The 15,398-nt window shown below is 35.7% G+C and overlaps 1 protein-coding gene across 1 annotated transcript in view; it reads right to left on the bottom strand.

Moving 5' to 3' along the window:
- Positions 1–15,398, bottom strand: part of LOC106884172 (polypeptide N-acetylgalactosaminyltransferase 10) — a 297,946-nt gene that overhangs the window by 187,633 nt on the left and 94,915 nt on the right. Inside the window, exon 4 of the mRNA XM_052973542.1 lies at positions 4,053–4,219. Coding sequence (XP_052829502.1) covers positions 4,053–4,219 — 167 coding nt within the window. The remainder of the gene's footprint in view (positions 1–4,052; positions 4,220–15,398) is intronic.

Below are 15,398 nucleotides of genomic sequence, written 5' to 3' on the forward strand. Positions count from 1 at the left end.
GATTGACAGTAACCTGCTTCTCCAACATACTGAGAATTCAGAAATATTTCTGAATTCTCAGTATGTTGGAGAAGCAGGTTACTGTCAATCCCTATATATTTATGATTATAAATTATTTACCGAAGAAGGTTTTTTTCATACTGAGCTACCCGGCAGAAATTGTTAATTATTAATTTTATTACTAATTGATGATTCCCTGCCCTGCATATCTATATATATATATATATGTAAGTATATATATATATTAAGTAAATGAATTAAGTTATAGAATGAAGTTGGACAAATTCAATCATATTTTTCATAAATGGAGGAGATTAGATGTTAAAATGGGATAAAATATTTATTCAATTTGCTAGACAATTGTTTCATACAGAAAGACAATAAATTCATTTTCAGAATTTGAGTTGTCAAAGAGTATTCTTAAGTAGCACAATAAGAAAAAGTAAGAACTTAATAAAGAAAAAGGTGGTCTTTAGAATTACATAGGTATTGTGTTCTTACTAATTTTTAACGTGTAATTGTTCTAGGAGTCATGTCTATTTAAAACAATATATATATATATATATATATATATAAAGTGGACTTCTCTCAATTTCTGTCTACAAATCTACTCATGAGGTTTTGGTTGACCAGGGTTCCTATAAAAGCAGAATACATTTGCGCAAGGTCCCACACAATGGAACTGCACATGAAACCACATGGTTGAAAAGCACACTTCTTAACCATACAAGTATACCCGCATCTCCCAATCCAGCTTGCCCCTATACAGTCATATCTGCACTGTATTTTAATATTTTGGATTTAGAAAAATAAACTCTAAATGCGGTGGTAGTTGAACTGGATCTATCTTGCATGGAGTAAGATAATGAAACGGACATAAATCAAATTCTCACATTAACAGACAGTGATAGAAGGTTGTGGTCAGTGCAGACTGCTGGAGCTGAATTAACCAAGCAGTACAGCTCATTTCATGTCTGTTGTCAATGGAAGGGATTAATTTATTAATCAAGACAGTTTCTTTAATCCTTCAACTTCTCATACTTCATTCATTGGCTTTCATAGAACCATGATATGCATATTATGACAGCTTTCTAGATGTTGTGTTTTATGAAGGAAGCATTTAAATAAATATGCTCTTTAACTGTTTTGATACCAATCTAAGTGAGACTGTCCTTGCTCTCATACTAATGTCCTTTCTTACAATTATTATAAACTTTCAGTTCAAATTTTGGGCTAATTTATGTTGCCAACACCAGTTTAAGTCAGCCATATATTTTCATATAGATCTGCATAATTTGTCGTACATATATGTCTATTATATTTTTGATATTTTTGGTGAATCTGTAATTTTGAAATTTTTAGTATTGTTTTGATATTGAACTTTTTAATGAGAAATGGATTAAATATATTATAATACTCCTTTTGGCTTGGTTTATATTCTAATGCTTTTGAATTGTCAAACCTATCTGATTTCATATCTTTAATTTCAATATATATATATACACACATACATATTACATATATAGGCTTGTGTCAATGTGCATGTGCACACATATGAATAGAGACATATATACATGTATATATACTGATGTGTCTGTATATACACACATGCTTACACCCCAGGTGGGATGTGAACACACACGCACACACACACACACACACGCACACACGCACATACACACACACACAATCACATATATAAAGTAATAGAAATAAGAAGATCAAAAAATGATCATGTATACAATTAGTAATAAAATAATTTTTGGCTGTGTGGTAAGTAACTTGCTTACCAACCTCATGGTTCCGGGTTCAGTCCCACTGTGTGGCACCTTGGGTAAGTGTTTTCTACTATAACCTCTGGCTGACAAAAGCCTTGTGAATGGATTTGGTAGACGGAAACTGAAAGAATCCTGTCGTTTACGTCTCTGTAACTTAGTGGTTCGGCAAAAGAGACCAATAGAATAAGCACTAGGCTTACAAAGATTAAGTCCTGGGGTTGATTTGTTCGACTAAAGGCGGTGCTCCAGCATGGCCACAGTCAAAGGAGTGAAAGAAGTAAAAGAATAAATGAAAGAAAACTGTATCTTGTAATGAAATAAAAACTGAAAGATACAGAAAAAAAATGCAGAAAATTTAGATAAATTATTAGATTGTGAAGTTAGCTGTAGTCGTGAAGCTAGCTTCACAAACACAGGGATCTGGGTTCAGTCCCACAGTGTGATACCTTGGGGGTAGTGTCTTCTACAATTGCCTTAGATTGACCAAAGCCTTGTGAGAGGATTTGGCAGATGGAAACTGAAAGAAGCACGCAATATATAAGTATATATGTACATATTTACAGAGTGCAATGGATAAATTGTTGCTATTTTATATTTCTAATTTCATGCATGTACGTTGTTTTTTATTTTGTCAACTACACAGTATAGTAGAGTGAGTTGGCAATGTCTGCGAGAAAAACAGCACCATGACGCAATTCACTCTGCAAGGAAATTGGAAATGACATGCTGTACTGTTTGGTATTCACACTGGAAGCTTCAATATGAACATTTCAGAGGGTTTGCATATCAAACTGAGGACAATGCAACCTGAGGAGATGCACCGAGAGTGATAAAAATCAAACATCCAGTCAACATTATGGTGTTCGGAGTGATCACTAGTGATGGCGACGTAATGCCTCCATTCATTTTCCCACATGGCCTCAGACTAAGACAGAGGCCTACATCAAATGCTTGGGGGTAGTGCTGCCCTGGGTTAAGAAGGTGGCTGCTGGAAGACCCTATGTCTGGCAACAGGACTCTGCACCATGCCACACAAGCAGGAGAACCCAGTCATGGCTGTCAGACAATTTCTGCGACCACATCACCCCTAACATCTGGCCTCCTAACTCCCCAGACTGCAACCCCCTTGATTATTATGTGTGGGGCACAGTTGAGCAAGAGATCAACAAAACTCCTTGTAACACCAAAGATGAACTGAAGGCAAAGATTATGGCAGCCTGCACCGACTTAAACAAGGAGACCGCCCAGAAGAGTTGCAGGAGATTCTGAAGTCTGGAGGCTGTGGTTGAAGTCAATAGCAATTTTATTGAATGAATTTACTCTTTAGTATTTCAAGATATTCCTATGTAATTTTGGTAAATATATCTTAAAATGAGATGTCAATGTTATTTTCATCTTTGTGTAATTTAGATGACAGTTTATTCACTGCACCCTGTGTATATCAATGTGTGTGTGTGTCTTTGTGGCCATGTTTGCTTGACAACCGGTGATGGTTTGTTTATGTTCCCTTTTGACTTAGCAGTTTGGCACAGATACCAGTAGAATAAGAACTAGTCTTCTATAGAAAATAAGTACCGAGGTCAATTCATTCAACTAAAAATTCTTCAAGGTGATGCCCAAGCATGGTCACAGTCTAATGACTGAAACAAGTAAAAGATAAAAGATTTCCAAGTTTGGTTAGTTTGTATTATACTGATGAACTCTAATGGACTGAAATATGTTGTCTACAGTTGACTCTTTCCATTCCCTAATGTATCACAAAGCACAATTTAATCTGGAACCACTTGCTTATCAAGTAAACTTCAAGAACATATTATCATACATTACTCTCATTCTACATCCTTTTATAAGATCATATGACTAAGAGAATATAGTTGTTGTCATTCCATCCCCTTTACAAAAAGAAAAAGAAAATGAATGAATCACATTACAAATATGGTACAGACAGAAAAGGGTGTTTAGTATTTATCACAATCAGGTTATCATGTGTAAGAAATATTCACCACAATACTGAAAGATATTGAATGACTTGGAGCTTAAGCAGAACTACAACATGCAGTAGGGGTTTCTCTTCTCTGTATGCACAGAAATGGGCCCTGATTATTCAACATGAAAAAGTAAAGAAAAGATTTCCACCCAAAAGCATCTATAATTTTAAATGTGTACAAATAAACATACTGGAAAAAGAACAGAGAGAGAGAGAGAGAGAGAGAGAGAGAGAGAGAGAGAGCAAAGAGATAATATAGGGGTGGGAAAATGTATAAATGAACTTACCTTTATTACTGAAGTCATCAACAAGTATTACTTCATGTATAAGATGTTTTGGTGAACGATTCAAAACACTATAAACGGTTCTTAATAATGTAGACCAATGCTCGTTGTGAAATGGTATTACTACACTTGCATTTGGTAAAATGTATAAATACTTTTTATGGACACAGCTGAAAAATTAAGAATAATGATAATAGTAGTAGTAGTAGTAGTAGTAGTAGTAGTAGTAGTAGTAGTAATGTTGGTACAAAGTCATCAATTTTAGGGGGATTATATTGACCCCAGTCTTCAACTTTTATGTATTTAATTGATCCCCCAAAAATGAAAAACAAAATTGACCTCAGTGGAATTTAAACTCACAACATAAAGGGCTGGAAGAAATGCTGCTAAGCATTTTGTCCAACTCACCACTTTAATACTAACAACAACAACAACAACAATAATAATCCTTTTTACTATAGGCACAAGACCTGAAATTTTGGGGGAGGAGGAAGTCGATTACATCAACTCCAGTTCTTGACTGGTACTTTTTTTTATCAACCCTGAAAAAATGAAGGGCAAAATCAGCCTGAGTACTATTTTGAGCACAGAAGGTGGGACATGTAGAGATTCTCATTTGGAGTGTACAGCAGAATGCACCAAACACAACTTGATTTATGTTGGTTGTATAACAGAACAATTAAACAAAAGATTCAGTGGGAACAGAGATGATGTCAGGCACAATAACAGTAGGTCGACAGAACTTGCCGAACATTTTACATCAAATGGCTACAATTTTGAAAAAGACATGAAAGTGCATATTCTCAGAAAATATTCTGAATCCGTTACACTTTCAGTACTCAAAATGCATGAGGAGAAATATGGTTGTGAGTTCTTAACATCACACCCTGAAGGGATGAACAAAATGACAGGGGAATTTCATCACATTTCCACAAAACTGTTTGGTTAAATATTCTTCTTTTGTCTTTTCTTTTTCTTTTTTCTTTCAACGTGAATTTGAATTTCTATGAATCACTTTTCATTTTGAACTGGACAAAGACAGGCAAGCAGTCAAAATATCATTCAAACCAATAATATATCTATCACAATTGCATTATACTCTTTGCATTGTCTAATAATAATGATGATGATGATAATGAGGAGCTTTGTGACTGCCATCAATATATCAACGTATGAGCTGTTGCTGAAGTCTGCTATAATGCACCCATTCTGAAATGGACATGAGTGGAGATTGACTGACTCGATTGCACTACACAAAAGGTGATGACAATGCATGGTGGCCTCCACCCTAAGGTGAATGTATACAGGCTGTACATAAAGAGGAGAAAGGTGAAAAGATGAAAGGCAAGATCAACTTTGACAAAATTTGAACTCAGAATGTAAAGATAGACAAAATGCTGCTAAGCATTTTGCCCAGCATGCTAATGATTCTGCCATTAATAATAATAATAATAATAATAATAATAATAATATTAATAATAATAATAATACCCTATGAAAAATATTGTCTATGTAATCCCGCAAACATTTTAATCTGTAAACCTTGTTAAAAGTACTCTTAAACTTACATAATAACAAACACCTTTTGCTGTCATTTTAATACCACACTATCATCTTACAATCCAATTACTTTTAAAACAAACTTCTAATTTACTTATGTTTTGAGAGACATTCTCTAGAACAATACTCTGTGCAAAACCAAATACATGGCACCCTAGTCATAAGACCAACTTGAACTTCTAACCTGTTGTCTCTTGAGGTCTCTGAGTGAGACTTGGAGTCAACTTGTACAAATACAAAGCAAAAGCCAAACATAATAATAATAATAATAATAATAATAATAATAATAATAATAATAATAATAAAAACAACAACAATAACAACAACAACAACAACAACAACAACAATAATAATAATAATAATAATAATAATAATAATAATAATTTCAACCATAGGCACAAGGCCTCAAATTTGGGGGAGGGGTATAATATTTCCTACTATAAGCACAAGGCCTGATAGGAGGGGGAGGGGTAAGTCAATTACATTGACCCCAGTGCGTAGCTAGTACTTAATTTTATTGACCCCTAAGGCAAAGTCAACCTTGGCAGAATTTGAACTCAGAATGTAATGATGAATGAACTGCTACTAAGCATTTTGCCCAGCATGCTAATGATTCTGCCAGCTTGCTGCCTTAATAATAATAATAATAATAATAATAATAATAATAATAATTACAAGAGCACTCAGAGAGTACAAACCTCCGCCAAAGCAATACCAATGTCTTCTCAACGATTAGCCAGAGATGATTTTTAAAATGAGAATATTTGAAATAAACTGCTCTCACAAACAAGAATACTAAAAATGAACCCGACCGCTCTCAAAAATTAAGTAAAAAAACAAGAAAAATAATCTAGAATCCTTGTCTGGTACCGGATCGACCCCCAACATCTAATCAGTTCATGCCAATCACAAGGCCAAACATCTCTGAAAGTTTCATCTGAATCCATCCAGTGGTTTTTGAGCTATCTTGTCCATGGACAAACAAACCGGACTGAAAACAATACCTCTGCCTTCGCTAAGGCAGAGGTAACAATAGTAATAATGGCTTCAAATTTTGCCACAAGGGCAGTAATTTTGGGGAAGGGGATGAGTCAATTATCTTCACCCCACTGTTTAACTGGTACTTATTTTATCACCCCCAAAAGGATGAAAGGTAAAGTCAACCTCAACAGAATTTGAATTCAGAACATAGAGACAGACGAAATGCCGCTAAGCATTTTGCCCAGCATGCTAACGATTCTGCCAGTTCAATGCCTTAATTATAATAATAAATAAAAATTATAATCCGTTCTACTAAAGGCACATGGCCTGAAATTTGGCGGAAGAGGACTAATCAATTACATTACAATAAGAATGAAAAAGAGATAGACTCCTTAACACAGACTGTAAGACTCTTCTGCAAAGATATAAGCACGGAATTTGGCATAGATAAGTGTGCAACATTAGTCATGAGAAGGGGACGGGTAAACAAGAGTGAAGGCATCCAATCACCAGATGGCTAGATATTAAAATCACCGAAAGGAGGAGAGAGTTATAAGTATCTAGGAGTGTTAGAATCTGACAGAGTATTAACTACAGAAATGAAGACGAAAATTGAGAAGGAGTACATAAGGGTGAGAAAGCTAATGAAGTCAAAGTTAAATGCCGAATCTAGTGAAGGCTGTAAAGACTTGGACAGTATCATTACTTAGATACTCAGTAGCTTTTGTAGATTGGAAAAAAACTGAATTAGCAAAGCTAGACAGAAGAATAAGGAAGAAATTCAATATGAATGGAGGACTCCTCCTAAGATCAGGAGTAGCAAGATTACACCTACCTAGAAAGGAACGTGGAAAAGGGCTAACATCAGTAGAAGATTACATGGAGTTAGCTAGAGTAGATATAGACTTCTATGTAGGTAATAGTGAAGAAAGTTTATTAAAAGCTGCTAGAGTCACAGCAACACATAGGGAAACCAAAACATTAAACGAACTTAAAAACCAGAAAAAAGAACAGAAATTATCTGACTGGCAGGAGAAGGCATTGCATGATAGATTCCCAAAGATAGTCTCAGCAAATAGTAGTAATGAGATGTGGTTATGGCTGCAGAAAGAAAAACTGAAGAGAGTGATAGAAAGTTTGTTAGTAGCTGCACAAGATCAAGTATTAAAGATTAATTGGATAAAAGCCAAGATAGACAAAAACCAAGTAGATTCCCAATGTAGATTATGCAAATCAAAAAGGAAAGCATTACTCATATAGTAAGTGAATGTAGCATGCTGGCACAGAAAGAATACAAGACATGACAATCCACTGGGAGCTATGTAGAATGCTAGGATTTAAAAATATTGATAAATGGTATGAACATGAACCTAGTAAAGTGCTAGAAAGTAAGAAATACAAGTTGTTGTGGGACTTTAACATTCAGACTGACAGGGTAATAGAAGCTAGAAGGGCTGATTTAGTAGTAGTAGATAAAGAGAAGAGAAAGTGCCAAATAATTGACTTTACTGTCCCAAATGATGAAAAAATTAATATGAGAAGTAGAGAAAAAATAGCAAAGTACCAGGAACTAGCCATTGAATTACAGAGACTATGGAATATGCGGGTAAAATGTATCTCAGTTGTTATAGGTGCATTAGGAACTATTATTCTTTAATTATTTTACTTGTTTCAGCCGTTTGGCTGTGGCCATGCTCGTGTACCACCTTTAGTTGAACAGATCGACCTCAGGACTTATTCTTTGTATGCTTAAAACTTATTGTATCAGTCTCTTTTTGTCAAACCGCTAAGTTACGAGGACGTAAACACACCAACATCAGCTGTCAAGCGATGATGGGGAACAAACAGACACACACATATATGTATACATATACGGCAGGCTTCTTTCAGTTTCTGTCTACCAAATCCACTCACAAGGCTTTGGCTATAGTAGAAGACACTTGTTCAAGGTTTCACAAAGTGGGACTGAACCTAGAACCATGTGGCTGGTATGCAAGCTACTTACCATACAGCCACACCTGCACCTATTTCTAAAGATCTTAACAGATGGTTGGAGGAAATAAGCATAAAACCCAGTTTAGTACAGCTGCAGAAAACAGTGTTATTAGGGACAGCTAGGAAACTTAAGAGGATCCTTGGCATCTTAGGTTACTTGTTGTAGCCCGATGTTAGGATTCTTTTCTTTTCCAACAGTCTAATCTGTTGAGTGTATATGAACAACATCAACAACAACAATAATGATAATAATAATAATAATAATAATAATAATAATAATAACATTGGTTTCAAATGTTGGCAGAAGATTAGCAATTTAGGAAAGAGGGTATGTTGGTTACATTAACCCCAGTACTTGAAAGGATGAAAGACAAAACTGACATGCCATTAAGGAAAAGGACAAGCCTTTTTGTCTGTGGATAAGGGTAGAGTTATGGACAGCTCATTAGCTGCCATCAGCACAACAATTATCCAACCTTTATCTCCATTAGCTAAGGGGCTTATATACAAAAGATAGAAGACATATACAGCCTAGGTAATTTTCATGATTTATACATAGAAATATTCTCTATTTCTGCTACTGCTTTTTCTTTTCCCCACCACACAGAAGTTCATCTTTCTCAAATTTTGTTCCTACCTCTCTTTTCCTTTCCACTTTCTGTTTTCCTCATCTCTACTTGGGCCTTTCTAGTTCTGCTATCTGGTTTTGTTTTGTTTTCCCCTTTCTCTATTTTTTTTTTTTTTATGTCCTACCAGTTGAAAATCACTATTTTCACCAACTTTAATCTCCCAGTAAATCTGCAAAAATTTACATCTTTTGTTTGTTCCTTTAACGTCAACAGACTATTTGCATTTCTTATATTTAATTTGCCTTGTACTGCAACATTTATCCCTAAAGACCCAGACCCTTAACGGACTGAACACCACTAAACATCTTGTAGTCTCGACAATTGCTGTTGAAAACCATATATACCATTAACTTGACATCTAATAATGGAATGATTTTTTAAAAAAACTATATCCTATTTTACTTCATGAACACTGAGGAATTCCTGAAGCAGATCCAGTGGCATTTATATCAATGGCATTAGGTAGCCATAGACAGTTAAAGTACTTTAATCAGTACACTACCAGATGTATACTCTTTTACTCTTTTACTTGTTTCAGTCATTTGACTGTGGCCATGCTGGAGCACCGCCTTTAGTCGAGCAAATCGACCCCAGGACGTATTCTTTGTAAGCCTAGTACTTATTCTATCGGTCTCTTTTTCCAAACCGCTAAGCTACGGGGACATAAACGCACCAGCATCGGTTGTCAAGCAATGGTGGGGGGACAAACACAGACACACAAACATACACACATATACATATACATATATACGACGGGCTTCTTTCAGCTTCCGTCTAACAAATCCACTCACAACGCTTTGGTCGGCCTGAGGCTATAGTAGAAGAGACTTGCCCAAGGTGCCACGCAGTGGGACTGAACCCGGAACCATATGGTTGGTAAGCAAGCTACTTACCACACAGCCACTCCTGCACCCAAACTTTAATTAACTACTTATATTTCAATCACATAGCACTCCATTTTACTATATCTAATTGAATGCTGTTGTTTTCCCATGTAAATTATTGTCAACAGACTACTCTCATTTTCATTTCTCTTTTGCAAATTTATCTCTCGTTTATTTTATTCGTTTCATGACTGGTTTCATATTCTTCCTTTTTTTTTGTTTTGTATTTTTTTTTGTTTCTTGTGCACACATTTTTGGCATATATTTATCACATGTAGATATACTTTTCTCAAAACATACACATTAATACACACACATATAAGTGTGTGTATATATGTAATATATAAATGTGTATGTATTTGTGTGTATGTGTGAATGTCTTTGGAACATGAAGAATATTAAAAGAAATTCCTGTGAGATGATATCACCAAATTAATCCAAATATTAACCAAAAATCATTCATACTTTGACAGACTATAGACTAGGTGGAGTACAATTTGACATAATTACTAACTCTATAAAATGTACTTGTGTATTATATATATATATATATATATAGGGAGCACTCTGTCGGTTATGAAAACGAGGGTCCCAGCTGATACGATCAATGGAACAGCTTGCTCATGAAATTAACATGCGAGTGGCTGAGCACTCCACAGATATTCCACAGGTCAACCTATGTCCCATGCATGGAATTTAGTAGATGGAAACTGAAAGAAACCCCATCGTGTGTGTGTGTGTGTGTGTGTGTGTGTGTGTGTGTGTGTGTGTGTGTGTGTGTGTGTGTGTGTGTGTATGTGTGTGTGTGTGTGTGTGTGTGTGCATCTGTGCCTCCTTCTCTTGACATTACATGATAGTTGTAAATAAGTGGCACCAACATATATGTGATATTCTTCATTTTGCAATAGTCTCTGAGAACATGTCCAGCCATGAGAAAATATTATTTTACTTGGAAACAGTAAATGTTGGTGACAGGAGGAGGACCCAGCTGAAGAAAAGCTGCTTCTAAAAATTTCATCTGACCCATGTGAACAATGAAGCAATGATGATGGTGATGACGAAGATGATTATACAACAAGTAGATTGTTATATTAAAATATACATTGCTATTTTGCATTTGTTGCACTGGGCAAGGCGTTTCTTAGCATTTCTTGTGCTACAATCTAGCAGATGCTACAAGAATGAACTGTACAGGAATAACTTGTGAGAGCTTGAACTGTTTCTGTAATATGCAGACATGTGCATGTAGAAAGATTAGATCTAGCACTTTGTTCGGTCACAGATGTTGCTAGAGTTATTGTTACTGTCATTGCTGCTATTGATATTATTGCTGGCAGTTTAGATCTGGGTCGTCGTCGTCGTCGTCGTCGTCGCCGTCGTCGTCGTCGTCGTCGTCGTCGTCGTCGTCGTCGTCGTCGTCGTCGTCGTCGTCGTCGTCGTCGTCGTCGTCGTCGTCATCATCATCATTTAACATTTGTTTTCCATGCTGGTATGGGCTGGACGGCTTGACAGGAACTGGCAAGGTCAGGAGTTGCACCAGGTTCCATTGTCTGTTTTGGCTTGGTTTCTATGTCTGGATGCCCTTCCTAATACCAGCCGCTCCACAGAGTGTACGAGGTGCTTTTTATGTGGCACTATCACCAGTGCCTTTTAAGTGACACCATTATCAGTGCTTTTTACGCGGCACTATCCTCATCCATCCATCTGTATCACATGATCAAAAGCATTCTAGTCATATTATATATCTATAACTATGAAGGACTTTGACTGCTATTTCAAATCAGCCACTTCAAGACTCCCTAACATTATTTGAGTACAGACTGATGTTCACCAAGACTGTGTCCTAACAATCTTTCTATTCATTAAAGTTTGTGAGACTAAAAAAAAAAACAGCTGTGACTTGGCAGAAGCGTTAGCGCGCCGGTCGAAATACTTAGGGGTATTTTGTCTGCTTTTTTGTTCTGAGTTCAAATTCCACAGAGGTCGACTTTACCTTTCGTATATTTTAAAGGCGGTGCTCCAGCATGGCCGCAGTCAAATGACTGAAACAAGTAAAAGAGTAAAAGAGCTGCGACTAGTGGCTCTTGAGGAAACTTACACAATAATGACTCAGTTCTCATAATAGAACAACTAGGTCGAAGACTATCTTTTACTTGTTTCAGTCATTTCTCAGGATCTTGAATATTACAGAAGAGATGACAAAGAACCAGTGTGACTGGTGAAATGCAGTACCTGAAAATATCTGCTCATCTTGGCAAAAGTGAGATTGAGGAAGCAAGTGTGGATATATCAAGCACAACTGGCCCCTCACCAATTTCCTCTTCAAGCCATCCCAACAATCTGTACCACTTATCTGTCTCATTGCACAAAACAGCTTCAATAGATATCTTGATTCTTAATACTGTCCCTTCAAATTTCCTTTCCTTCTCCGTCAGTATACAACTCTCACTCTCCCCATGCGCTATGCCTGCCACTTGCATTAAGCTCTTGCTACCCAACCACATAATTTCTTTCCTGTCTACTGTATCATTATTACTCTTCTGCTGTTTAATCACACACCTCCTACCACCCTCTTCCTTCCCATCTCATATGTATCATTGATCACTCCCACCCCTTACCCATCATTCATTATACCCACCCCTCACTTCTGCCCAGTTTCTACAGTTGTCACCTACACTTCCCTATCTTCCCCACATATCCATACCTCAACACTTCATTCACTATTTTCACCTCCTCACCCATTTCCCCATCTCTACATATCTCTCACTCTTCTCATATACTCTTGTAACCGCTACCCACCTACACTTCCTGTTCTTCTGTCCTCACTCACTTCTACTCATTTTGTACTTTGAGGGATCCATCCTGACACCTCATCTCATCATCTTCATATCTTTTTTCCAGCTCCACCAAATCATTCCAACCCTCTCTTTTATGAAGTTTAGTCACACAGCTCCTACACAGAAAGAAACTTGTTCCAATCTGGACCTTCCTCTCACCTTTTTTCCTTCATCCTACAACATAGAGCCATCCCCTTTTTTACTCTGATCTCAATTGAAGTGGATCATCCGTTGTATGACCACCACACTAAGGCTGGTGCTACAAAGAGAAGGCAACCAGTACATGTTGGTAAAGTGGTTGGCTTTAGATAAGAGCATCCAGCCATAGAAAATATTACATCAAAGCAGATATTGGAGCATGAAGCAGTTCTCAGATCTATTAGATCCTATCAAACTGTCGAACTCATGTCAGCATGGAACATGGACACTATATATGTTAATGATAACTATGATGATGTATATCCAAGTGTGTGTGTGTGTGTATCATCATCATCACCTTTTTAGTAATTCTATGGAAGTGACACAGAAGTGTCATCATTCATCAACTCCTGAGTCATATCATGCTTCCAATTCTTAATCAAATACACACACATGCACATACATACATATACAATTATATACACATATATACATGTCTCTTCTAAACACTAGGGTACACAATATTGAAGAACATGGTGACGTGTGTGTGTGTGTGTGTGTGTGTGTGCATGCACGCATGTGTGTGAAGGAGGAAAGCTAGCAGTGTAAATAATTCATACAAAATTGACATAATGCGCTGAAGCAATGTAGACGCTGTCAGGTTACCAATCCTCTAAAGTTAAGATATTATCAACATAGTTATACATTGTGCAAGGAAATCCAATTTAATGTTATTTAAACATGTTTGAGACAATAAAAATAAGAATATTAGTAACTTTAAAATCACTTTAAATATGTTAAAATATGCCAAATATTATACAAAGGGTATCAAAGTTTATAATCTTTACATCTCTAAGAAGATGAATATAGATTAATCCAAAGAGATTTCTTTTTAAATATTTCTTTTGAGTTAACATCTTTTTGTCACCATGAGTCAGAATATTTGTTAAAAGATTTCAAAATAGCTTATGGTCGGCTTAACACTTCATATCTCTGTATTACACTGTTGACTACTTCAAAGCAATCAAAAGACTTAATTTTGTTTACATACAACTACATGCAACTTTAACATTTTGCATATATTCAGCAGTTGTTCATTTCACATATATCTTCTGCTACGTTTTGATTATTTCTCAAAGGTTACAGACAGGACAGTTGTTATTTGTAAAATTGCACCTTCAAGCAATTGTTAGCAGAATCGTAAGCATGCCAGGCAAAATGTTTAGTGGTATTTCATCCGCATATATGTTCTGAGTATAAATTCAGGGTTGATAAAATAAATACCAATTGGTTACCGAGGCCAATGTAAATTGACTTCTTCCAACACACACTCGAAATTATGTTAAAATTTGAAACCATTACACACACACATACACACACAGATATATTTATTTATTTAACAGAATAAACTCTTACAACAAGGATATTTGTTTTATTTTAAAAAATATATATTTAAAAGCAAAGGAATTCAAAAAGTTCAAGAATTTATAATATAAAAACACAGGGAAAAAAAATAATGAAAATACAGCAAATATTTGAAAACTTCTGTTGTATCTATAGATGTGTGTGTGTGTGTGTGTGTGTGTGTGTGTGTGCGTGCGTGCGTGCGTGCGTGTGTATTTTTTTGTCACTTTTCAGCCCTACCCATCACTTAACAAACGATGTTGACTTGTTTTAAGTCCCCCGCCTAACTCAGTGGTTTGGCAAAAGAATCTGAAAGAATAAGTTTTATGAAATAAAAAAAAACATAATTCATGGCAGTGCTTCAATATGACCACAGTCTAATGACTGAAACAAGTAGAAGTCAGAACTAAAAAAATAGGTATTCACAGTGGAAACAGTGGGCAGAGAATATGTTGGATGTTGGAAAACGATTTAAATTTAACTAATTAAATAATGGTAAAGAATAAATCAAAGATGAGGTTGCTATGGAACATAAAGAAAATGTGAAGAATCAGACGATGGAAATTGAAAAAGAATAAATTTGGAAAGAGATAAGATTCTAGTAGAAGTAAGTTAATGGGAGAGAAAGTAAAAGATCGTTGAGAGATAAGCTTGAAAAGTGATTTAAACATCAAAGACTAATTAAAGTGAGTTAATTAAATAAACAAATAAGGAATCTGTGTGCGTTTGTGTGATGATACATATAAAAACACACACACACACACACACATTTATACATTTTATATATATATATATAAAATGTGATTGAGGGTGCGGTGCCAAAGCAATTATACTGCTAGACATAAGAGTTAAAGGCTCTTAATGCTGTAAGAAGAACACAATATATATATATATATATATATATATATATATATATATATA

The sequence above is a fragment of the Octopus bimaculoides genome, chromosome 16, assembly GCF_001194135.2.
Source record: "Octopus bimaculoides isolate UCB-OBI-ISO-001 chromosome 16, ASM119413v2, whole genome shotgun sequence".
NCBI classification, from domain to species: domain Eukaryota; kingdom Metazoa; phylum Mollusca; class Cephalopoda; order Octopoda; family Octopodidae; genus Octopus; species Octopus bimaculoides.